The sequence below is a fragment of the Varanus komodoensis genome, unplaced genomic scaffold (genome assembly GCF_004798865.1).
Source record: "Varanus komodoensis strain SLA01 unplaced genomic scaffold, ASM479886v1 scaffold3, whole genome shotgun sequence".
Lineage (NCBI taxonomy): Eukaryota > Metazoa > Chordata > Lepidosauria > Squamata > Varanidae > Varanus > Varanus komodoensis.
Window position 1 is genome coordinate 66657641 of NW_025335761.1, and position 25267 is coordinate 66682907.

Here is a 25267-nt window from a genome sequence, read left to right on the forward strand (position 1 = left end):
CATCTGAAAACAGGCTTAAGGATCCCCTCCTACCGATCGGGAAAACAGAAACTTTGCTCTGGCAAAGCTTGCACAACTTGGTTTTATTACAAAAAGACTTAAAACAAATTCTAAACTCATACATGAAAATTTCAATACAAAATCCACCCCAAACACATCATGGTTTAGCAAGACACTTCATTTCAGCCATTTTTCTTAAATCCAGAGGGATGCCCCTACGTGATACATCCCCACTTTTTTAAAGCTTAGACACAGCACATGTAGACAGAGGAGACCACACGGACCAGGGCGAGGGGCTGCGCTGAAGGGCCTCCCAAGGGGTCCCTGGGCCTTCCTGCAGAATGGGAAGGGGGGGCACTTCCCAGGAGTGGGTGGGCATGCTCTTGCCAGCCTAGGCAGATCTTCAGTTTGGCAAGTCTAAAAACCAGTATGGGCTTGGAAACTGACGCTCCTGATGAAATGTGAACTAAAAATATCCCCATGTATTTTTTATAATTTTAGTAGCAGGACAATCAAATTCCTGCTAGACTGGTGTACAGCAACATACCAACACATGAATTTGTCACAAAGATCCTGTGAATATCAGTTCATTGTACATGCGGGAAAGACAAAGGATCACATGACAGTTTGTTCACATCCCCAATTTTTAAAAAACCCCTAACAAAACACTTCCACACCCCACTTCTCTCTCAGGCCGGGCTCCTCTGCTCAGGTTGAAGATGACTGATAGTATTGCCCGTAATTCCATGCGTTTGGGTAGTTGTACTAGGAGGGAAAGAGTGGCGCACGTTAGCAAGCCGCAGAATCAGCAGGACGACGCTAGATCGCCTCGCCACGGAAGCGTCTCCTGAGAGCCGAGATCTCCCACCTGGGAGCCCTCCCACCTCGAGAGTGACCCTCGCGGCAACCGTCACGGCCGCCCACCCCCGCCCCGCTTCCCTTCTGCACTGCCCTCGCCCTCGCCGTGCGGGTTCCCCCAGGGTGTGCTGGGCAACGGGGCTTACCTGGTACCAGGCGTTGTAATTGTAGGCGGCCTGGTTCGCCTGCATGTCCCCGTCCGCCATCTGCCCCACCGCGAGGGCTGCCTCGTCGGGGTGGGCCCGCTTCTCATCCGGCTCTTCGCAGCTGCAAATGAAACGCACCGTGCTGCAGAGCCCGGCACTCCTGGCACAAGCCCTGCCCTCACTGGGAAGGGATGCCCGGCTGGCGTGGGCACAGCCAGCGGCACACGGGCCGGGCCGTCCTGCTCTGGGGAGCACCTCCATGAACGGGGTCGACGGAGCCGAGGACCAGGCGCCATCTGGTGCCGCTACTGGACCATCGACCACGAGCACTCGCTTGAGAAGTGCAGGATACGGAGGGCTTCTGCATCTTCAGGACCCAGCGCCTTCCCCAGAGGGAAACCTCGGAGGGCAGCCCGGTCCTGGAGATGGGAAACGCCTCCTGCACGTGGGCTGAGCAAGAGCGACCGGAGCGTCTTGCACCTGTCTAGAATAACCGAGACGGAGCCCAGGAGGGCCCGGCAGGCGCAGCAAAGGCGGTTCCCTCTTCCCTACGTGGGGTGGCCCCAGCCAACGGCCACCTGCAAAGCCCCTTCCCCTTGGAAACCGGAGGTGGTGGCCTGAGAGATGACGTTCTTGGCCTTGCCACTCTGTTCGTGGCATCCTTGCCCAGGGGAGCTTGCTCCAGGTCTGCCGGGAGCCACATGCTTTCTAGCACAGCCTGGAGTCAGGCTTGTATTCCTTCCTGTGGCTTACCCTGATTTTTACAGCTCGCTCCATGGGGTTTTTATGGAGCTAATACTTTTTGTGTTTTAACCGCTTCCAACATTCTTTCTGATTCATTGTAAGCTGGTTGAACAGGTGGCTCAACTGCAAGCTTACATCCAAATAAACATCATCTGCCAGCTAAGGGTGCAAAATTTGTTCACTCCTGTCAATTTAGAGGCTTTCAAATGTAAAACCAGCTGCTGCTGCTCTTTTGTCAACCAAACCACCCATAAAAGGGTACCAAGCCCTTAATTCCAAGAGGGCCCCGAAGCTGTGGCAGCTGAAAGGCTGGGGAATCCCCTTGAGCTGCTACAGCCCCAGGAGTCCAAAAGCCCCCAAACATTTGCCCTGGACATTCTGTGCATTTCAGTTCACAGACTGAAGTGCTGCTCCCTATGTGAATGGGGCAGGAAGCCCCCAAGCAGTTACACTGCACAAGTGGGGGGATCGGAAGTGGAGCACCAGGGTGTTTCTGCCTGTTAAAAATTTTTCAACAGCCTACAGGTGAGGGGCACAAAAGAGACCCCCCCACACTCATGGGGACACGTAAGAGTCTCCCCACTCACTTTGGCTCAATTTTTACTAAAACGCAGAATCTCTGTGGCCGTACTGCGTCAGACTCTCCCCTCCTCACAGTCAAACAGCACCACACAGCAGAGGGCCACCCCATCCTCTCATGAGCATGGGGCTTTTTTCTGGAAGTTCCTCGGGGGGCCAGGCTGCCTGGGCGATGCCAGTCCTGGCCCAGGTACTTGGGGAAGCGCCCCAGCCCTCCCCTCCCCGCTGCATGAAAGCAGCCATACCCGTTTTCTGCCTTCCTCTTCAAGCACTCTTGCTCCTTCAGAAGGGCCTGGTGTTCTTCATAGGCATCCAAAAGCCTGGCAAAAGGAAACGACAGCAGGTTAGCCCTTCCCTCGTCCCACTCTGGGCAAGCCTAAATAATGCATTTTTACAGGCAGGCTGCTTTACTTCCAATTTAGCGCCTCCAGATTTTTAAATAGAAAGCTGGAAAGAGTAACAGGGCAGAGTTGAGCAGCGTGTGCCCACACAATGGAACGTCCTTCCGCTCTCTTCTCTCGGCCGGCACTCCTGCTAAGAAATGTGCTCAACAGGCAAAAACGTTTAACTGGATTTCACCTCCATCAGACCCAGAGGCGAGCTCCAGAAACCCGCCACACGCACGAAAGCGGAGCCGCCTGCTTCCGGTTGGCTGGAACCTGCACTCGGGAGTGGAAGCAAAGCGAAAAAGCCCGGACCAGGATTTCTGCAGGCACCTTTCTATCGTGCCTGCCGCAACCCGCTGCCACGAACAGATGTTTGGGCCGGCCCCGGCTGGAGAGCGAGCGCTCGCCCCGGTGCTGACACAGCCCCACGTGAAGCCTTACTTGTTCACATCCAGGCCAAAGTCTTCCAGAAACTCCACCTTCCGCTGAGAGAAGATGATCCTCATTTTGATGGGCAGCGTTCCTCGGATGGCTTTGTCAAAGCACTCCGTGATGTGCTCCTCGTTCTGCTTCAGGTCTCCGCTGTACTCGATTTCCAGCAGGTTGAGGTACAGCTTGGGGTTGTCCTACAGAAAACGCACACGGCCGCTCACTGGACGGCTGGCCCGGGCCACCTGCGCCAGGTCCCACAGCGCCCAGCACCCCACACCTTCAGAGCCCGGCTCTGCCCACGCCTGTGGCAGCCACTTCCTCAAAGGGAAGCCCGCGGCTTGGTGGCGCTTGGCAACGTCAGTTTAGAGGGACTGGTGTCTCCATGTCACAGCGATGTTCACTGCAGAGTCAAGAGCGGTCATCACGGTTGCCGGCTATGAGGCCCCCGCCCCCCTGCGGAGGAGCCGCCCCCAGGAGGTACCCACCCTGTCTCTTTCAATGGCCTCCATGAGGACCTTCCTGGCTTTCAGGAGGCTCTTCTGGATCTTGAAAAGGTGCCGAGCAAGCTTGACGGCAAAGAAGGAGGCCTCGTAGCTCGATTTCGCATTCCTCACAGCTTCCTGGAGCAAGTGCTCGGCCTCTTCCATGTTTCCGTGCCTTCGTTCCAAGCTGACTCTCCGTAGGCGGATCATGGCCAGCCCAGAAACATTCTCCTCAAATGTCTTCAGAATTCTTCTCGCTTCATTGATATTCCCTAAAACAGGACAGAGCACATGCTGGGGGGGGAGGGGAGTCGCGAGCAGGCGCACCCTACGGAACGAAGCCGGGCAGGGCCCTCGAGGGTCCGTCCCGCACAACACCCGTCGAGTGCGCCATGGGCACACGGGCAGTTCTCCTCCCACCAGCTGGCAGCCTCTGCCAAGACGCCCAGCTGCCCCTCCCGACTGTCCACGGAAGGAAGGGCAGAGCTCTGCACAGACCACACTCCCCCATCCCAAGAGGGCAGGAGGAAGAGGTTCTGGCTCGCTGCGAGCGTGCCAGCACACCCGCGCGGAGGTGGAGGGTGGCCTCTTAGCCCGGCCACAGCATGGCTGGAGGAAGAGCAGCACAGTCCAGGGAGTTGGTGGCCAGCTCGCAGATTTCACACTGCTCTGGGATCTGCGTTCCAAGTTTCAGACAGGCAATACAGCAGTGCACCCTGGCCTACATCTTGCTACCAGGTCCTGCCCTCCAAAATCCCTGAAGAATTCACATTCTACACGTGATGAATTCTTCCTGCAACCGCACTGTCAAGAGCATCCAGGGAATCAACCAGGCTGGTGCAGGCTGCAGTGTGGGTCTGCAACAGAGCCTTGTGGAAAGGCTTCTGCGCAAGACCCTAAAATCTCGGGGGAAGGCCAGGAGGGTGGTGTGACCAGGACCACCGCACGGAGTTAGGCTGTCCGTTGCAAGAACGTCCTCGCACCCTCCGGGAAACGCTTTTCTGCCAGCCGTGCCCACCGCCTGCCAAGGCTGCCCCAAGCCAGCGCTCCCACGCGCCAAAATGTGCCCCGGGTGCCTCGTGGGCTCTGCCGAGCCTCGTCCCCAGCCCCGAGAACGCAACCACAGGCGGCAGGGCCCAAGAGCAGGGGCAGAACACACGCCGGCTGGCACACTTCTCAAGCCGGCCGTTTTGTCTATTGTTTATTAGATGTATATCCCGCCCTTTCCCTCTGAAGAACGCCCAGCGGCTTACATCCTCCTGCTGCTGCTGCTGCTGCTGCTCTCAACCTCCCCCCCCCCCCCCCCCCCCCCGCAGCCCCAGGGGGGAGGCTGCGCTGAGCCCGACCGGCCCCCGGCCTCCCCGCCGGCCCCACGGCCGAGCGGGAACCACAGCCCGGGCCGCCTGCGCCACGGGCCCCCGCCTCCCGGGCCCCCGCCTCCCGGGCCCCCCGCCCCGTCCCCGCCGCACGGGCCCCCCGCCGCACCTTGCTGCTCCTCGAAGGCGGCCCAGAGCAGGTGCACCATCGGCTTCTTGGAGAGGTGGATCGTGCAGGCGCGGCTGTAGACGTGCCTCACCCCCTCGATGCTGTGGCTCTCCATGTACTTGGCATACTGCATTTGAAGACAGAGCAGGCGCTGGATGATTCCCAGCTGACTCGGGGCGGCTAAATACTTGAGAGAACTATAAAATTCTTGTGTTTAAACCCACTCAGCACCTTTATTGAATCATTAGACTAGTTTCTGTAAGGAGGGACGAAGAGAGGCAACGAAGTTGGCATATGCAGCTGTCAAATCTGGTTGCAAGCAGACCATCTCCTAATGCAACAGATATAGTTATACATGAACAACATTCAAACAAGAGTACAGACGGTTAGTCACTGATCATCAATGTTTGCAAAGGGCGAGAGCCGTGCGTGGGAGGAGCGCCCCGTACCTTGATCCAGAACTCCTCATAGAGGGCACAGGAGATCACACAGCGCTCGAAGAGGACCACCACTCGCTCGTGCGTCCCGTTCTCGATCTCAAAGTCCAAGTACTCCTTCCAGTTCTTCAGCTGCGTTTTCTCCAGGGGCTTAACGTGAAAGTAAGGCCGCTTTATCTGAAATGGATGCAGATCGGGGGAATGTTATTGTCCGGCTTCACGCCAACATCCCGGAAAATCCCTCTGCCACCTGGCCCTCGAGGAACATGAGCAACCTGGATCCCTCTGCTGTCTTGTCCAGCAAGGCCCATTTGAAAGCCGGCAGACAGACACGCGGTCCCTCGCTGCCCTAGCAATGCACGGGGGGCCCCTTCCTCCACGGCACCTACGGACCGGCCCCAGGGAGCAGGGCCCGTGCATGCAGCACCTGGGCACAGGCTGGCCCTTTCCCCAGTCCCACAGGGGGAAGCAAGCAGGACCCCCTTCGCCATCCAGGCAATCTGTCCCGTGCTGAGCAACCGACCAGGTGGACTTGGTCCCGGGTAGGACAATCACAGCCGGGTGGCACAGAACGAACACGTTCCTCTGAGGCGTGACCTGCTTTAAATGAAGTGGGGACTCTACCTGTCCGGCACGCGGGGTGAGCACACTAAGGCTGGATCGGGCCAAGCAGCGCACCAAGGTCTGGAATCTGGCCAAGTGGGCCATCCGGGAACGAGGCCCCCGGTCATCAGCAGAGTAGCATCCGGCATTCAGGAGGCGGCAGTCCCACCCGCGAACTCCACTGCCTTTTCTCTATCGGGATGGAAGGCCCTTTCCAGGCAGTGGCCATCGCCACAGCCTCGCAAGGCCGCGTGCGCATCTGGCCCGTTTTGCTGTGCGCAGAGCACTCATTTCGGTGTTCCACAGATCAGCGTAAAGGGGCTCCCCGGTCCACCTCTCAAGGCGAAGGCAGCAATGCCAGTTTGCAGTGAGGTTCTGCCTCACTTTTGATTTTGTGTCTGGCATGTTCTGTTTATGCGTAAGAGCACCAAGCATTACTTGGGGTCAAAATCGCAAAGGGATAATCAGTTGAAGGCTCCAGCGAAGCTGTGAAGGAACATGGCTGACAACCAAAGAAAAGGGAAGCCAGGATTTGAATTGCATTGCTAGAAAATGCGCAGCTTTGGGCTGCCTTACTCTGGCATGTGACAGGGAAGAGGCGAAAGGAGCAGGTACTTTCGATGAAGAGCAGGACGCCGCAAGCCCCCTGGAAGTCTGCGCTACGCGAAGGGCGCCCTCTTGCAAGCCATTCCTCTGGGCAATCTCGAATTCGGAACTGAGGAGAACCCCCTGCGTACACCTTCCGCACAACGCGCAGCACGGGGAGGCCCCGGAGCCAGCACCACTCATGCGGGGCGTCCCGCCAGGGCCCCACCCGCAGCTTCTGCAGCTCAGGGAACGGCCGGCTGCTGGCCCTAGGAGGGGCCACGGGGGCCACTGGCTCGGAGGCAGGAGCCGGTGCGGGCCCACGGTCTGCATGGCTCTCCCCGTTCCATCCTCCCGACAACCCTGAGAGGCGGGCCAGGTGTAGGGGCACGGGCTGGGCTCCGTGGGGACGAGACCTCGCACATCCCAGCCCCACTGTGCAAGCGCTGCAAGGAAGGCGGGTGCCCCGCCCCGGGCCACGGATTCCCAGCAGCCACAGCTGGGCCAGGCGACCCGGGACCGGCTCCGCACCCATGCCTCCAGACCTGCTGCGCCCACCCGCTCACCCACGGCATCTCCAGCAACTCGCACAGCTCCACATGCCTGCCCCCCCCCCCCACCTCCACCTGCGAAGCTGGCCCGCTGCCCCCCCCCACGCCTCCCCCAGCTGCCCTGAGCGCAGCCCTCGGGCAGCACGGCCGCGCCACTTGTTCCTGCATGGCCTCCCAAGATGGGCTGTTCTACCTTGAGCCCGTCTCCGAACAGGACCTAGTCTGCACTTGGGCTTTGAGACGGCGTCCAAGCATCGGCAGAGCTTCCCCCTTTTGCCCCAACGTGCGTCTCATGTAACTGCGCAGGCCCTCGCTCACCATTCCGTGGCCCATTCAAGACATTCCGAGAGAACTTCTGGGGCTCATTAAAATCCACTTTGATTTTCACCCCCAGAAAAAAACGGGGACCGTCCGCACTTACCTACGGTGCAGGCGCACCTTCTGCTCCCAGTTCTTTGACCAGCTGGCCATCCAAAGGACTTGCCCGATGGGCCGCCCACTCCCTCCCCGAGAACGGCCCGAGGGTCCGGCTCCCCAGGCCACCAGCTCTCCGCTTACTGGACCACCCGCCAAAAGCCCTGGCCAGGCGCTCCCCCCGAGCGCCTCTCCCCTGCTCGCTGGTCCTGCTCGCGGCCACGCCTGCCTACTCCACGCCGCAGCTGGCTTCGGGTCGCCAGGGAGGGGGGCGAGGCCACCCAGCCGCTGTGCCCGAGCCCCCGCTGGCATCAGGAGAAAAGCAGGCGCCACGGAGCGCTGAGGGAGGCCACAGGGCCGGAAGAGCACGGGCGGGCAGCAGTCTGTGGGCTTCCTGCCCCCCTCTTCCCATGCATGCGTGCTCTCGTCTTCTGGGAAAGAAGCACTCCACTGGCGGGGAAAGCTGGCTCTGAATCGGAGGTTCGGGATCTGGGGCTCAGATCCCAGCTCTGTCCTGCACTCAGACTCGGGGCACGGCTGCTGCACGCTCCGCCTCAGCAGCGAATGTTCAGCGAAACAGACGCCTTGCTGCTGCTTTGAGGGCGGGGCACCCCACCCCACGTCCATGGGCCCCAGAACACCCAGGCCGGATCCTGCCAGGAATCCTGCCGTTATCTGGCCAAGCATCCCCGCTCATCTCTGAGAGGCAATAACCAAGCACGGAGCCCCGCAGCCTCCCAGAGCGCGCATGTCCCGCGGTGCCAGGCGCAAGGAGGGGCAGCAGCACGCAGCAGGGCTCTTCTCCAGGGACACACGGCCCAGTCGGAGCTGTAAGCAGCGGGCTCCGAGTGGCCACACTGGAACAACACATGCCCTGGCTCAGAAAGCTGGCAACTCTGCTCAGTCCTCCAGGTGGGCCCATGAAGGCCTCATCTCTCCTCTTCTACTCTGGCTTCGGCGGAGCCCAGGAAAACGGAGACCGCAGAAACTCGAGGCTGAGAGAGCAGCAGCACCGGGAGGAGCAGCTCGTGCACCCGCACAGCTCCGCTCAAGAGCAGCAGCCCTGCTCTGCTCTGCTCACCAGGCCTGTTCCAGCAGGGAAAGCAAACTGAATGCCAGCTGATTAAAAAAAGCTTTCACCTGATTGTTACAATTTTAAAAGAACTGTCACACTACCTCTCTTTTTAAAATGATTTGGGAATGAAATAGATTTTAATACAAACAATAATAATGAACTTCATATTTTTAAAATGGAATTTATAACACCCTGTCAAGCACCATGAATTCTGCATTCGTGTAGCTAAGAGTCAGAGGAGAAAGACATCCAAGGACTGAGGTCACACATTATAAATGTGATGCAAAACATTATCTATTTGACATCAAGTGAAACAGCAAAGCTGTCGATGCCGCAACAGGGGGGCGAGCAAGACCCCTGCTTTCCACCCCAATGGCGATTCGGGAGTTGAGTGCAATGCCCCTGAACTCCGGCTGCATTGGGCCCCTGCCTTCTGTCTCTCAAAGAAAAATGGTTCTGCCCTGTTCACACCAGTCCCTGCTTCTGGAAAGAACTGGGCATGAGAAAGGGAGTCAAAGAGAAATTAACTAGTATCACAGGTGCCCAACTGGTCTAAAGCAGGTAACCCAAGGGCACTGAATTCCCAACAGTACGGGTGTTGCTCCTGGATTGCGTAGAAGGTCTCCAGGGGCCACAACCCACTGCTATAGCAACCAAACAGATGCACACACTGCTTCTGGAAACTTGGTTCACGTAACAGAGGCCACTCGGATAAGTCCTATTGGCCTTTTTAATGCACTTGCTTGAAGAGCAGCAGAAAGGCTTTTAATTTCATGGCACCGGCAAGTACACGGAGTGCTGGACTTCACATGACCGAGACCCCTCCCCAGTTAAAAGTCCCTGCGAAGGAAAGAATGCTTCTGCTTCCACACAGACGCGATTGCCAGTACTGGCAAAAGCACAGCAGCTGGCTTGCCGCTTCGCCCCGTCTCACCTTCCTGTCGCAGAACTGCTGTGAGGCGGCACCGGGGGAGAACGAGGGAGGGTGAACTGGAAGAGGGAAATGGCTGCAGCAGCTTTCCATACGCTGACAGCCACAGTCTGCTTCCCCAAGAATTCCTGCACTTAAGTTTAGCTTTAAGGCACCTGCGAATGTCATGCCAAGCAGCAAATGCAGGGCGACGGCGTTAGTTCACCGGTGCTGATGCGGCAGAAACCGAAAGGAGCACAAAGGGATTTGGTACCACACCCGCCTTGCACAGAATTATCTCCCTTCAGAGCCTCCCTTCAGTTTGGGACCCACCCGCGTTAGGCAACTTTGCAGGACCGGCGCACACCCTACTCCAGCCCCGCTCCGTGGCTGGGCGGCGGCTGCAGACACGCTCTGGCCACATCATGCGCTTTAGCTCTGCCTCGAGCCCAGAGGCAGCAGGGGAAAGCCGTCTGTGTCAAGGGCGTGCTTCTGGTTCTTCGGCCCTTAGCAAACGGCCTGCCAAACTGTGCCACTGCTGAAAGGGGCAGACGCGCCAGGCATGGCGTGCAGCAGACCGGAGGGCAACCTCGCCCCGTCTCCTGGGGTTAGGCCTTTACCCGGCAGGGCTGCTTGCAGTTTGGGAACTCGGGACAGGAACCGCACCTGAGGACCAGAGTGGTCCTGCTGCAGCCCCAGTCCTGCAGCGGAGGGGCAACGAGACCCAACACGCTATGCGGCACCGGGCATGCCCTCGGACTAGTTACGAGCGCCGTCTGCTGCTCGGCACGCCTTGCGTCTCCCTCTGCCCGAACATCCGGGAGACAGAAGACTCCCACCACCGACCCCTTTGGGCAGTGCCTGCTCTGGCTGCAGTAAGACAAGTATCACGTCCAGAGCGCATGATTCGGCTCTAGTCAGGCCCCATCCTGAGTACTGCATGCGGTTCTGGGCACTGCACTTCAAGGAAGATGCAGACAAAGTGGGCAAAGTTCAGCGGAGGGCAATCCAGATGATCCAGGGAGTGGAAACAAAGCCCCGTGAGGAGAGAGTAAAAGCGCTGGGCATGTTTAGCCTCAAGAAGAACACTGACGTCTGCGGGGAGAGATGATCGCGCTCCACGAGGACTTGAAAGGCTGCCACAGGGAGGAGGCCTCATGGGGGAATTGTCTTGTCTCGATCACCCCAGAGGGCAGGCTGAAGGCACAGCAAGCCGGATTCCGGCTAGCTCCTAGGGGGAAACGTCCTGACTGTCAGAGCATGTGACCTTGGAAGCAACACCACAGGGAAGTGCTGGGCTCTCCCACAGCGAAGGCACAACAGCAGCAGACAATGCTCCGTCAGGGACACTCTGGGATGGGAGTCCTGCATGGAGCAGGCCCCGCGGTGGCCTCCCCTTCCCCTTCACACTCTGCAGCACTGCCAGTCAGGGTGGGACAGCACGCCACCCAGAACGTTATGAACGGTGAGGCGCACACCTGCCCTTGTGCAGAAGAAACCATCCGTAAGCAAGGCGAACGTTTGAAAAGACCTTGGACATCCGGAGGCAGCGCGTCTAAACTAGTCTCTTATACTGGAGAGCATGTGGCTAGGGTCTGCTGAAATACGAGAAAGTCCCGCTCTCTTGGGACTGAGTTTAAACGGAGGCTTTCATGACCTTCTCCATAAGGGGAGGCAATGGTTGTGATGTTTAATTTTCAGGGGATGGGAGTGGGGGTCCAGGAAAAAAGTGCGGGAGGGCAAAAGGACTATGCTAACTGGCTGACCAATTCGTTTTCAAGGACAATTCTCTTGAAAGAATTACTCTGCTGACTAACAGCCCTCCCAAAGTCGGTTGGGAGAAGGCAACCGATGCTGCCTTGTGAGGCTGCTTCCAAGCAGTGGGAAAGAGATGCGTCAGAGAAGGCCGCACGCCAGCTCCTCCCCAGCCGCCTCGAATCATGAAAGCCAAGCCTGGGCAATTGTCATTAAAAGCACATGATTCCCCTTGCAGCTTGGCAATGTCAAAGGCAGTTTAAACTGTGCAATTAAAGCGATTCGACACCACGCCCTCCACCTATATAGAGTGAAAAGACATCCTTGAGGGCAAGAAAGCAAATAAAGCAGGGATTTCCAAAGCAGAGAGAGATAAGACAGCAATCTTGACAATGTCAGACATGTGTCACAGAAGGAAGCAGACAGATCTCTCACCGGCGAGGGGAGCGCCCCGTGCCCCGGGCAGCGGAGCGGGAGAGCATGAGAAGGGAGTGCCACGCTCCCTTGATCCCTGATGTGAGCACAGAGGATATGGCCACCGCCCAAGAGGTGGCACAGCAGCTCCTCTGCAGAAAACGACCAGAAAACCGAAGGCAGGCAGGCTGGCAGTCATATTAAATGTGCACCACGCAAGGGATCCCTTCTTTTATAGCCTTCCTAATGGCAAGCAAGCGTCAGGAAAGGTGATGACGCGGATGCTTTCAAAAGAAGGGATTTCTGTCTGCACCCAGAGACAGCAGAATCAGCCAAAGACTCTCTGCGAGCAAGGCGAGAGACTGCAACACTGACGGGCTCACGCAGGGGGACATGGAGGCGGCTTTCAGCAACTTTCTGTGTTATTTTCAGCGCCAACTAAACTCTGAAGCTTGGCAAGTAAGTAACACAACTGGGCAACAAATCCCCACCTTACACTTGGTGGGAAGAAAGCGAAAAAAGATACACTCACGCATGGCAGGATTGGCCTGCTGGCAAAGTGCCCACAGCCAAGCATTGTTAAGTATTTTATGGAGCCAAAACGGATAGCTGGCTTTTATTTTTTATTCTCATATGGGGTCATGTGCTGAGCAATGGAAAAAGCGGGGCCTCTTGCCCCAGACTTAAAACACAGATGGTCTGCCCCACTGTCCACCTACTGTAGGTACAGGCATCTCTAGTATGAACACAGGTGCTCCCCAAAGGCAGCCCAAAGCTAGAGCAACTCGTTCGATTCCTCGAGAAGTCAGTGTCGTGAGAGCACGACTATTTCACAAGGGTGGCTTTAGAAGTGGTGGTAGGCATTACACCTGCACTAAAGCTCTGTGCTCCAGATAGTTCACAGGCAAGCGCGGAGCCATTTTACGACTCCGAAGCCCAAGGGCGAGACAAGCTCGGCGAGCACTGCCACCGAATTCCTGACACACGCACCCCAACTGTGCGCTTTCAGAAGGGAGGAGAAAGGAGAGTGGCTTTCAGCCTAACTGCAGGCAGCCGTCGGCGTGGCCTGGCCTGGCCTACAGGGGCCGTGCGCGCCATGCGCAAAAAACTCACGCATCCTTTGACCTTCCACATAAAGCTGAAGGCCAGCCTCTATTAACTCGTCCAAGCAGCATATGCAAATGAACTTACGCCTTCTTCAAAGGTCCACCTCTTGCTGACTTCGTGCTCGTTATGATTGAACATTTCTTGGTGAATCTCAATGATCCGATGCCGCATGTTTTCTATTTCAGTGATCAGCTGAAGACACACAAAAGGAAAGCATCTTAACGAAATCCAGGCAGCCTGAATTCCAGCAGACCCTGCGACCTTCCGAAGCCCATGCGTTCAGCGAGAGGGCCCAAGGAGCGCTCCCGGTGGCCTGTGCACCGTGACACACTTGAGTCCAAGCTTCGCTGGCTATCTATTCCCACGTTCATGTTCAGAACATTTATTTAGCTGCCTTCCGGCCACAGTGGGGTGAAGAACAGGTACGCCAGGCAAGGGAAGAGCACCTGGACGGCATGCACCAACGGCCAGCTCCAGATCTGTATGTGCACCCACAGACGGTCATGGGGCAGGGAAGGGCCTGCGAGAGGCTCGGTGCCTCTCGTGTCAGACGCTGTGGAACTTAACTGGGAGGGCACAGGAGTGCTCAGGCCTGGGTTCCGAACGGGCAGGTCGCCGTGGGAGCAAGGTGCTGCACTACCTGGACCTTGCTCTGGGTCAGCACCAGGCTTTGCTGATGTTCTTATGCCCTCTTGCCAAGAACGCCAAAAAGCTGCTGCCACTTGAATTTAACAGCACGGTGCCTGACTGACCGCTGCCTGTGAACTGACTCAACCAGGAATGGCGATGCACGTCACAGTACTCATCCCTCTGTTCGCAAGTCAGCTGCGTGTCTGCCACCCCAAATATTAGGGGTGACCAGCCTCCTCACTATCTAACGGAAGCTGGGGCTCAAAAGACACCCCATTTCTATCAAACGATCACAATTCCGCTCACAAGAATGAGCGGGGTGCCTTGATGCAAACCAGCTCGCGCCAGCCAGCCAGCCTTCCTTCCTCCCCACTGGCAGTCCCAAACAGCAAACCAGCCCCCTTCCCCAGTGCAGCTGGGAGGCAGGCCAGGGGCTACAGGCAGCTGCACGGCCAAGGGGCAGCCGGGGCTGTAACTCCATTGGCTGCACTACCAGCCTCCCCCTGCAGAGGCCCTGTCCTGCCCCACAGGCATGTGCAGAGCCACGAAGCAGCGAGGCCCTGCAAGCCACCCCCCGCCCAGTTCTTCCCTCGGGGCAGGTCAACTCAGAGGTGGGACAGGCTACTGCTCAAAGATGCTCAGCGCTGCATGGGGCAGGAGAGGGACTGCCAGAAACACGTGTGACACCATGGCGTGCACAAGCTTTAGGGCACTGATGCCAAATGCAGCCACATTACAGAATTTACAGAAAGGAGGCCCACAGTGGAGGCTCCGTATTTTAACAAAAGCTGCTCAAAGTCCTGTGACAATGGGTTAAACGTGTCACGTGGGAAAGTGTGAGTCGGCCCGGAGAGGTCAGCTCCTGGACCTAACCCGCCTCTGCCCCCACTGAGGTCGCCTGTCTCCAGAAGCACCGCCCAGTTACCTTAGCGGGGTCCGAGATCTCTTCGGAGCCAGACGGGAGGTCGTCTCCAGGGGGCGCGTCCTCCCCACTGTGGCTATTGGCAGAAGCAGCCAGCTCTCTGCGCAGCTGCACGAACTGCTCCGTAGTCAGGATGTCCCGGGGCAGATTATTCTGGACGTGCTCTTTGAACCTGCACGGCACACACATCGCATCATCGCATCGCATCGCGCTTACTGTGAGGGGCTACAGCAACCTTACACGTCCAGGAGGAGCCGCAAGTACTAGACTGAAGGGAGGGAGCGAAAGGTTCACCGAACAAAAGCTGTGAAGAAAACCGGTCGCTGTGCGCTGGCTCACGAGCTGGGGTGTAACATATTAGCCTTTCTAAGCCAATGCACAACTGAGGAACGGTTCTCAGAGGAAGCGGGACAAGAGTGCTTTTCATAGAAGCTGCCTCAGGAAACATCCGAGCATTTTCACATCCTTCATAAACTAAGCAAGCAGAGGACTTTCCGTTCCATCTTTCAGAATTATGAAAAGCATTGAGCTTTCCCACATCAACTGGGCATCAAAACAGCCAAAGCAGTCTGCTTCTTTTTGAAGGGAGCGAGATCTCATGCTTTCCCAGTGCACCTGCCTGTTTCACATGGATGCCCCCTCAGTTCCTTCTTGCAGCCCTTCTTCAAAATCACATTATAAGGGACAAACACGAGCATGAAATATAAAGTGGATGATGATAAATGTTTGGCCTTCAGAAAGACACCTTAAATGTGTGTTAACACCTGCATTTTTAAGGATTACTCTGGTTTCTGCCTTGCAGGCAGCTCCACTGTATTTATATTTAATGTTGTATTTAAAGTGTGTATTTTCATGTTTTTATATCTACAAACCCCTCAGGCTGCTTTGACTACTGGGTAGTATAGAAAAGTTATCAATGAAGATAAAGTGAGATGCACTCAGGCGTCCTTGATACCAGGAATCGCCCTTAAATCTGCTACAGAAGGCCCATCAGATCTCAGGAGCAGATCTGGTGGGCCCGAGGGGATCTATTCCAGCAGAAGTGCCTGTTCCTGTGACAGGTGGAAGAAGGTGGACGCAACTCCCGGCCAGCCCTCCTGGTCCCCCCAGGTGTGCCCAAAGGACAGCTCTGATTCTCTGCAGGCGCACAAAGCCACACTCTCAGATGAGCCGCACTTACAGTCGCAGAGATATTTCTCTGCGAGTGGAAGAGGCTGCGGTGTTTTTCCAGTAATGCACGAACTCATTTGAAGAGGGATCCGTCAATACTTTAGCTGGCTGGGGAATGCACCACCCGGCGAAACAACACTGCTCTTACAGAAATGCCTCCAGAACCAAGACCAGTTCAGTCCTGGAAAAAGCGACCAAGGGACACTATGCAATCTGATTTCCAGGAGAGAAATTCAGGAGTATTCAGGATTTGCTGTCCTGGGATAGCATGCTAGAAATTTCCCGCAGTTCAGTTATTGTGCAAAACTGGACTACTGCAATCTAGAATTGCTGCAATGCAGCCTGCAATTTATTTTCCCTGGTGAGTCTTTGCCACTAAAATGCTTCCAACGAGCACCCACATTCAACAGCACACATGCTCAGGTGCAATGCCTCCCACATCCTCTTTGGACTACAACCGCCCGGGAGAATGTGGTTCGCCGACGCAGCAAGTTTCAAAACGGAGCAGGCCAGCCGAGGCAGCACGGCGCCTGCCCCCTCCCTGGTACCTTTGGAAGTGATGGCTGTACAGCTGCGTTGGGATCCCAAGGATGCGGTCAAAGACTGCCGTCACTGCTCTCAGGCTGCCTTCCTCGCTCTCCCAGTTTATATACATTTCCCAGAGTTTGTCTGAACGGAAATCTGTTCCTGCAGCTAAGACAGCATGTTCGTAAGTCCTGCGGGGAGGGTGGGGAAACAGGGAGGCGTTAATGGGCAGATTTCCCCAGGACGATGTTCTCCCACACAAAACGAAAGAACTAAATAGAAGCTTTAAAAAAATAAAAGATAAAAATCAGAGTACTGTATCTTTCAAATAAAACATTTTTGAGGAAAATCTAGTTTTCTTTTAAGATACATTAAGTGTAACATATTCATCATGAAATAAGGTCTCATTTTTAATTATGTAGCATGAGGCTATATATTCATGCAATGTATTTATTTTCTGGTAAATGAATTCCATTAATCCATTCATAGTGTCATCCCTTCCAGAGGTTTCTGTAAGATTATTGGGCACTTTTTCTGTCTAGATTCTAGAAGATAACATCACAGGTGCTTGGTTTTACAGTTCCCAAAACTGTGAATTTGTGTCTGCAGAGATCACATGCCTCTTCTTCACAGCAAAAATACCAAGGATGGTATTTTTAAATTTTTCAAGTGTGAATGGGGACTGATAGGTTTTTTTTAAAAAATTTAAGAAATTTTGTTCAGCCACATCAGTTAATAAACATGGATGGTTAAGCAAAGACAAGAACACATACACTATAATGTTATTGTTTAGTTAAATAAAACTATTTAAAACTATTACTACAATAATTATTATTTTTCTTCTTCCAATAAAGTATAGCAGAAATGTTGTTGAAACAATGATTAACCTTAATTGTTATTCTAAAATGAAACCTTCACCTGGTTGTAAATCTTAAGATTATACCAGCAGGAACAAGTCTTTATGTAGAAAACCTTGATTTAAATCTAGTCTTACTGACTAGTGATTTAAATTGTGATTTAAATCAAATCCACCCTAAGTAAGACACACCGCAAAGTTGTGTCTTTCACTCGTACGCTGCCTCTTTTTAAAATAACAGGGAATGCATTCAGAGAGCTAGCGCTTAATTGTTCTATGACACTGGGGGTGGGGAAATTTAAAATTTTAGTTCAGCCTTCCCCAGTCTGTGGGCACCCAGAGGTTCTGGCCTGCAAGACCCATCAGGCCCAACCCACATGACCAATGGTCAGGAAGATGGAACTGCAGGCCAAAAACATCTGGAGGCCAACAGGTTAAGACCTGGCTGTCCTTATTTTAATAGCATACGAGTAAAATCCAATGAAGGCAGGCCCCCGTGTCCTCAGAACGTGACGATGCATGAGACTCAAGTCCACCCGCTGTGCCCGGGCTGCCTGGATTCCATCCCCAGGCCTCCCAGGGCCGGAGGTCTGCGCAGGACGGCGTGATCCCCCGGCACGCACCAGAGAAGGCGGCAGTAGGCGGCCACTCGGCAAGGATTCTGCCCCTGGCCAAACGGATTCCAGCACGCGGCCCGCGCATGCCGCTTTCCTTTCTTCACCCAACTTACCCCCTAATGGTCCCAACAGTCTCAGGGTCACTGGCATCCAGTGTCTCTTTGAGGAAGTTTATGTAATGGATCCAGAGATCGACGCTGAGAGGTATTGCCTGCAGTCCTCGCCGATACACCTATGAAGAGAATGCCAAAAAGCTATTCTTCAAACACTCAATTAAGCTGCAAGAGAGCGGCAACACTGTTATCCGGTGAACCTTAAGAAATGCTGAAGTACTGGAATTTTGTTTAAATGATCTACCGTTACCATTTGGGTGGAGGTGGCTAGAACATGGCAATGCTCTGGTCTCCACGTGCAGCGTCTCGGTCTTCAAAGCGCAGCGGTCCCTGCAGCTGACCGGGCTGTGGGCAGGCTTTGGGGCACAGACACAGGGCATGGGCCCCTCAGAGCACCAGTGACAGCGTCTGACCAGAAATGCAACAAGACGTAGCAATGGTGACCAGCAAAACCAACCGCAGCGCTTGACTTCTGTGCGAGGACCAGGAGGGCACAGCGCACGCGGCAGAAGGGCCCGGCCTGCTGGGTGGGTCGCCGTGCAAGGCGGACGTGTGCGCTGCAGAGCCCGACGAGGTGCCGCGGGGGGTCAGTGCACAAGGTGCCAGCGGGGGGGAGGACGCTCGCGCCGGAGGCCACGAGGCGTGGCGCACGCAGACAGACCACTGGTGCGGCCAGAAAGCGGCGGGCGCGGGCGGCCAGACATCTTGGCGGGGTGGGTCCTCGCCTGGCTCAGAGTCCAGCAGCAGCAGCGGCCGCCGCCACTGCCGCACACGGTGCACGTACCTCGTCGGACTGCTTCATGTTGCCGTGCCGCTTCTCGAGATCTGCGTACTTCTTCCAATAGCCGTAGCAATACGGGTAATGCGTGAAAAAGCTGTCGAAGGCTTTCCTGGCCGCTGGTAGGTGGTTCTGGGGGGGGGGGGGGGGACACGGCTGGTTTCAGTAATGTTTCACTCTGCAAATGGCCAGTGGAAGAAAGACCACCCAGGCATCTCTACCCTGAAATCGGCCCGCAGGGCAGGCATTTTAAAGCACATCTGAAGGGGTTTCACATGCGCCGCCAGAAATTGAGTTGCCTGGAGACCAGGGCCCAAAATAATGACAATTCCCCTGAAAGACCGGAGAAGGACCATTTGCCTGGCCACTCCTGATCCAAGCACAAGCCAAATGGAAGAGAAGACCCCACGCACCAATTAACTTTCGAATAGGTTCGAATTCCCCCAAAACCTTCACACTATGTCAACCAGGTGCCAAGCCTGATATGGGCATTCTCAGTTACTGGCCCCCAAGTGTCCTGGGACACTCCTCCTCTAAAGTTCAAAACCTTGGCCCGCACTGCAAAACCACATTCTTCAATGGGGATTCAAGGGGTGCATTTAAATTCATACAGGGAACTTTTTTTCCAAAACAGTATTTTGCATTAAGTGCCTAATTTTTGTTCTTTTACTTCAAGCTGTTCTAAGCACCACACAAAGAAATATAAATTTCTACGGGATATAAACTTAAATGAAAAGACATCATTTCATGACTCTAGGGATCAATATAAACTTCCTTGAGGTGGGAGAGGTTATAAAGCCAATTGCATCCACTTATGGCCTCTGACACAGAAGAATGGTAGAACAAAAGGCTTCTACAACTGGCCAAGTGGAAGGGCAGAGGGCAAAGCTCCACTACTGAAAAGAGTGAACAGACTGCCGGAGCGACACAGCCACTTGGCCCAAGGAGGAAAGCCCCGAGGAGCCCGGCTTCCCTAACAACTTCTACATCCCACATTCTGAAAATTAGTGTTTAAAAAAACCAATAAATACAAAGGATGTTTAAGCAAGCAGCAAAATTTTTGCTGTATTTTTGTATTTAATGGTAATTTATTATGTTCTATTGTATTTCAATGTATTTTATTGTGTTGTAAGCCGCCCCGAGGCTTCGGCAAGGGGCAGCATAGAAATGTAATAATGATGATGATGATGATAATAATAATATAAAAAACACCGACAGGTCTGGGAGCAGAATAACCTCAAACCATTTAAGGGCCAAGAACAGTTTTGAATTTGGCCCACCTCTGCCATTCCTCTGAAGGCCCTGCTAACTGGATGAGTCCCACGGAGGCACATTTGCCTCAGCTTATTCTCATCTAGGCTCAAAGCTGCATTTCTATCATCCCCTTTAAGCTTCAGCAACTGGACACGCTCCAGGGGATGCTACAACCACGCTATTTTAAAACCTAAGTCCCACTTAGGCTTGTTTGCCATCTTGCATTCACATACATGGGGTGACACAGAAAGCCAGAAGAACCCAATAGGCATGAAAATAAATTCATGTCGGAGCAACTCGGCATATCTGTGTAGCCCTTCTGATGGATCTGGGTAGCCAAGAACAAGCTTACAGAGCATTCCAGGTTCTTGTAATTTAGCCGGCACCACAAAAGGTGCTTTTGCAAACCAGGCAACAAATGTGCAAAGCACTGAACACGCTGGGCCTTGTCTATTCTGAGGCCATGTCTGACCCAACTGAGCTTCACGGTAATGGCCTGCACTTGACAGACCACTTGCTGAACCTGCCGCCCCCACAGCCACCGGCCCTCCCGTCCGTAAGGTCACGCTTCCGCAAACGGTTCAACGAACAGGACAAGGCGGAACGGCAGGACCATCCCACCGCACCCCGACAAGCGAGGCAGCACCTGGGGCAGACCACCTGCTGCAGGTGGCCTTCTAGCTGTGTCTTCCCTGTGGCCAATTACAGGAGCCAGAACGCCCAAAGGGACCTTTACTGTGCTGGCGTCAAAGCTCGGATCTCTCTCCCTCTCCCTCTCGGGATAAGTCTATCATCCAGAGATGTTACAAGAGCTTTCCATTTCAACCTGCATTCAAAGGCAGAAAATGAACCATTATTCTGACTGTATGCTTGATATGCCCTCTATTTCAAATTACTGTTTCAAATGACTCACTTCTTGCTCCACATACTGCAGGAGATAGACCCAGCCTGTGAAATCCTGAGGGTTGGTTTCAACAACCTTCCAGAACTTGTCAAATTCAGAAGGGAAGGAAGGCTCAGGATCGGCTGTCTTGAGCACTTCAGAGTCTGGGATTTCCGTGTCCTGAGCAGTTTCTTCCTGGGTGTTCGCCTCTGGAGAGTTGGCGGGGGATTGCTCCATCTCCGTGACACTCATGATCTCTGTACTGAAATCAGCCGGCTGCTCATTCTTGGCTTCTGTGTCCTTGCCCATGTCCTCGTTTTTCAAGTTGCTGCTGCTGTCCTTATGATCTGGACTCTGCATAGCGACTGACACTCGCCGTCCTGTTAGGAAGTAGCCTGTTGAAGCAGAAAACGTTGTTCATACTGATCCTCAGAATTCCCAAAATAAAGGTACCTGGAACCACTCAATTCCATCACCCCAAGGCCAAATGAAAGGGATCTGCCCAAGTCTCTCCAAGTATGAGACGCTGAAACTGGGAGACAGGCCAAAGCGTCAGACCCAAATCATCTGACTATCTTTCAACTAGGCTGTTCTCATTAATGGGTGTGTAGTGTAAACACTTGCTGTGCTTCTTTTTGCTGGTAGCAAGGCCAAAGCTGAGGACCAAATCCCAGCCTCCTGATCCCACAGAATGTGTCTGAGGCACAAGCGGTTTCTTTCAAGGTGTGCATCTGCAGCTTTGGAATAGAGAAAGAAGCTTGTCCAAACAAGCACACACCAGAAGCATCCAAAGGCGGACAGAACTAATTCTTCGCCAGGGAACATACGTGCATGGTACCAAGTCATTTTACCTAGGCCATACCAGTTAAAAGTCTGACATGTTAAAAGTTCAATGCTCACATCTTAAATCACAGCAATCAGAATTAAGAGGAGTGAGGGAGATGGAAAATGCCACAGCAGCCAGAATCAGGGTATAAACAACGTACTAGAAGTAAATTATTTGAATTTGCTTCATGTCCCAAAAACATACCTACACCTTTACAGCTTTGTGTAAGATCTATCCTCTGCATCATCAGAGCTTTCGTGTTTTATTTTATTTATTTCACAACATTTATATCTCACCTTTCCTCTACTTGCAAGCCATCCAAGGTGGCTTCCAGAGCTCAGCTCATCTCCATTTTATCTTCACAACAACCCTGTGAGGTGGCTTACCTTGAGAGTCAGTAACTGGCCCAAAGCTGCTCAGTGAGGTTTGTGGCCAAATGGGAACAAAAACCCTGATCTCTCGCGTCCTGCTCTGGCACTCCCCCACCCCAGCTCCTTCACTCTGGCCACCCTACCCTTCCTTCCTTCCTTTGTACACTATCAACAGCTCTGACTGCATCAGCCACATGGCACTTCCCTCTGCGTTCACCACTATCACGAAAGAGTGGCAGTCTAGAAAACAAGTCTGGAACTCATCAGCCATTCGCCAGGGCTGATTAATGCTGAGCACAGCAATTCAGGAAGCCGTCACCCAGCTTATGCACACATCAAACTGAATGGGCCGAAACCCTTCAAAGAACCCTATTGGAGCAAGTTGCCAGGAAAGTAAAGCACAAAACCACATTTGTCAGCCATGCAGGTAATCCCAGCCCTCGAAGAGGGATGCTTCTGACTGGGAGAGAAGCGGTCTTTCCTTCTGCTCAGATTGCTCATCTTCCTGCCGAAGGCAGCCGCACACCCAGGCCTGCACAGCTCTCCTCAGCAGTCAGCTTCACCACTATGCCGACAGCACCCATGTATCTTCTGAAGCACAGAATCACCACTCACGCTGCTCTTCGATGGTCAGCCAAGAAGAGGGAACAATCACCCAGAATTAAGCAACGGGCACAGCTGCTTCCAGAGCCGATCTCCTACAGGCTCCCTCGGCAAGGCAATGTGAATGCTCCCAGAGTTCTTGGCCGAGCAAATTCCAACAGCTGTTTGATAAAAAAAAATGTTTTGGGCTGAGCCTGCCTCAGAGAGAATAAACTCCAAGCCTTCACTGGCACTGCAGCCTTCTTAGCAAACTGAACCCCAAGAGAAAGGCAGCCCTGCTTCAGCCTGCAATCGGGGAGCTGCAAACCCCCTCCGATTCTGTCCCATGCCTGAGGGTCATGCATCACTTCCATGGGGATCCCCAACTTGGCAGGGCCAAAGGGAAACATTGTCTACGCACTTTAATCAAGGTATGGGAACTGAGTGCTAGACCTTGATGTGGGCATCCTCCCACACAGCTTCTGAGCAAGTTGGTACCAATTAACAACCTGTAATCAAGGTGCTAACTAAATGACGATCAACTGGAGCAGGCCCAGAACCAGGCCAATCAACTTATCTTAGTTCCCTGCATGGGAAACAATCTTTTCAGAAAAAAGCGAAACATTCTCTGCCCAACTCTAGATCAGCATCGATGAGAAAGTGCGGAAAAATCCAGCAAGCTTGAACCATCCTACCAATCTGGCAAGGTGAGCCGACTTGTTACAACTGGCTGGCCTTGGGGAGGGTGGGAAAATGGTCAGACTTCACAAGATCTTGTCCTGAACAGATCTAAAAACCTGTTGCTTAAATCAGAGGCCAAAGCACATCTGTGGCATGGGTCATTTGAGTGGGCTTTGTCAGCAGTATAGCTTTCGTAAGTATATTTGGGTGAACGGCCTCTTCAGAACTTCACACCCGACACACAAAGATCTTTACGGCATTCGGTGGACCGGGGATACATGCACCTTTGCTTCACTCAGCTTCAACCACCCGCAAAGGGCTCAGGAGGTATCAAAGAGCAAAGTGCTCCGTTCGGCCTTGAAAGCATTTGTACAACAGACCCAAAAGAGGTAACAGCCACAAAAAAATGTGGACAGTCAGAGGTTCCAGATCTGCACTATCGAAGCAGAGCAAGGCAGGAGCACTATGGGGCACGGGGGGGGGGGGGAGCACGCTGGATCAGACCAGCACCTTATCTAGCCCAACAACCTGTGCCACCAGTGGCCAATCAGAGGCCTCACACGGCTTCTACTCACGCTCCCCACCAAACGGCACTCAGAGATACTCCCAGCCATCACGACCGGCACCTGCTGATGGCCTTCTGCTCCACAAAAGAGCGTTATCATCTTTGGGCGCATTTCAAGGCTTGCCCAAGCAGCTGGCATGATGCTCCGCACTGCACGGGAGTCCCACGTGTACGCACCGTTATAGGCAACTGCTCAGATTGTGACTAGACCACATACGGCAAAGGAACGAACCCTGTGACACACACCCAAGAAACCGATGGCACTTTTCGGTGCTGAGAGGCCGCTCCGTATAACCTCATCACGTGGTTGAGAACACGGCTGAAAACTTTATTGCAGTGACTCGGGGGCCTTGCAACATCCTCCTAGTCTAGGTTGGAAATGAACTTTTCCTTGGCTCAGGGTCTGGATGATCTGAGCCCCATCTTAACTCAAAGCTGTATTTTAGCTAGTGGAGTTTGTTGTTGGTTTTATTATTTGATTAGTATATGTCCTTGTAATACCCTTTATAATGCCTTATTGCTTGCAGCAAAGGCAGCACCCTCAGCATGTTAAACATATATGTATATGCATTTGCACCTGAGATGCCTGTGCAACCTGCCAAGACCCGAGCACGGTGCTTTGGCGCAAAGGTGGGGGACAAACAGCAAATAAAGATGACTAAGAGCATAAGAAAAGCCATGCCGGATCAGACCAGCACCCTGTCCACCAGGTGGCAAACCAGCTGCCCGCAGGATCCCTCCAGCAGGATGGGTGCCGGACCGCCTCCTGCCCCGGCACCTCAGCAACTGGTGCACACAGGAACACCATCACTGGTCAATGAGGCAGCACTCGCCAGCAAGGCTAGGAGCCCCCGACACACTCACCCTCCTCCTCCTCCACGAATCTGCCCACCCCCCTTTTAAAGCCACCCGATCGGCGGCCCTCACCACTTACCACGGCAGCCAAACCCACAGCTTAGCTGCACGCTGTGCGACGGCGGCCTTCCCTTTACGTGGCCCAAACCGCCAACCCACCCACCGGCTTCGTGGGACGACCGCAGCCTCGAGGGTTCCGGGAGGGCGGCAGGCACTTCCTCACTCCTCCTGCCACGCCACGCATTACTCTGAACCCCTCCGCCTCGTCTCCCTCGCCGCTCCTCTAAGCGCAACGGCCCCGCCGGCAGCCGCTGCTCCTGATCCCTCGCACTGCCCTCCAGCCCCGCTTTCCCAGTCGCGGCCCGGACCGAGGGCCTCCCGGACAGAGGCGAGCGGCCCCCCGGCAGACGCGGCCCCGTCCGGGCTTCGTGCGCCCCGCAAGCGCGGGAAGGAGCCCGCCCGCGACGGGGACTCGCGGGCGCCGCTTTCCCTCGGACTCGGCCGCTCGGCCCGTGAGCGGGAGCGCTGGCCTCGTCCCACGCCCGGCCTCAAACGCCCGGCCGCGGCCCAGGCCTGCGAAGAAGCGCCTTCCCGCCTCGCCCGGCCGAGACCTCCGGGCCCCGCAGCTCCCGCACGCTCCGGCCCGGCCCGGCCCGGCCGCGAGGGCCGCGCCGAG

General features: G+C 54.6%; 1 protein-coding gene and 1 non-coding gene across 2 annotated transcripts; both read right to left on the bottom strand.

Annotated features, from left to right (window-relative positions):
• Positions 1-64: 64 nt before the first annotated feature.
• Positions 65-24937, bottom strand: PRPF39 (pre-mRNA processing factor 39). The gene is made up of 14 exons (XM_044435989.1): positions 24671-24937; positions 20742-21106; positions 18581-18706; positions 17797-17915; positions 16234-16401; positions 14519-14687; positions 13048-13155; positions 5562-5726; positions 5113-5239; positions 3631-3899; positions 3155-3339; positions 2573-2647; positions 1005-1125; positions 65-765 (listed from the first exon to the last, which is right to left on the bottom strand). The coding sequence occupies exons 2-14, from the start codon at positions 21069-21071 to the stop codon at positions 709-711; spliced, it is 2019 nt and encodes a 672-aa protein (XP_044291924.1). The 5' UTR covers positions 21072-21106; positions 24671-24937; the 3' UTR covers positions 65-708.
• LOC123026982 lies at positions 3495-3578 on the bottom strand. The gene has a single exon (XR_006415431.1). It is a non-coding gene; the product is annotated as a small nucleolar RNA SNORD127 (small nucleolar RNA).
• Positions 24938-25267: the final 330 nt, after the last annotated feature.

Bases quoted from the DNA above. Each gene is read 5' to 3' on its own strand.
- PRPF39 (XM_044435989.1), bottom strand. From the start codon at position 21,071: ATGCAGAGTCCAGATCATAAGGACAGCAGCAGCAACTTGAAAAACGAG. The intron at 17,916-18,580 runs GTACGTGCACCG...TTCTCTTCATAG, and splicing joins ACATGAAGCAGTCCGACGAG to GTGTATCGGCGAGGACTGCA. The intron at 16,402-17,796 runs GTAAGTTGGGTG...CCCTCCCCGCAG, and splicing joins ACTGTTGGGACCATTAGGGG to GACTTACGAACATGCTGTCT.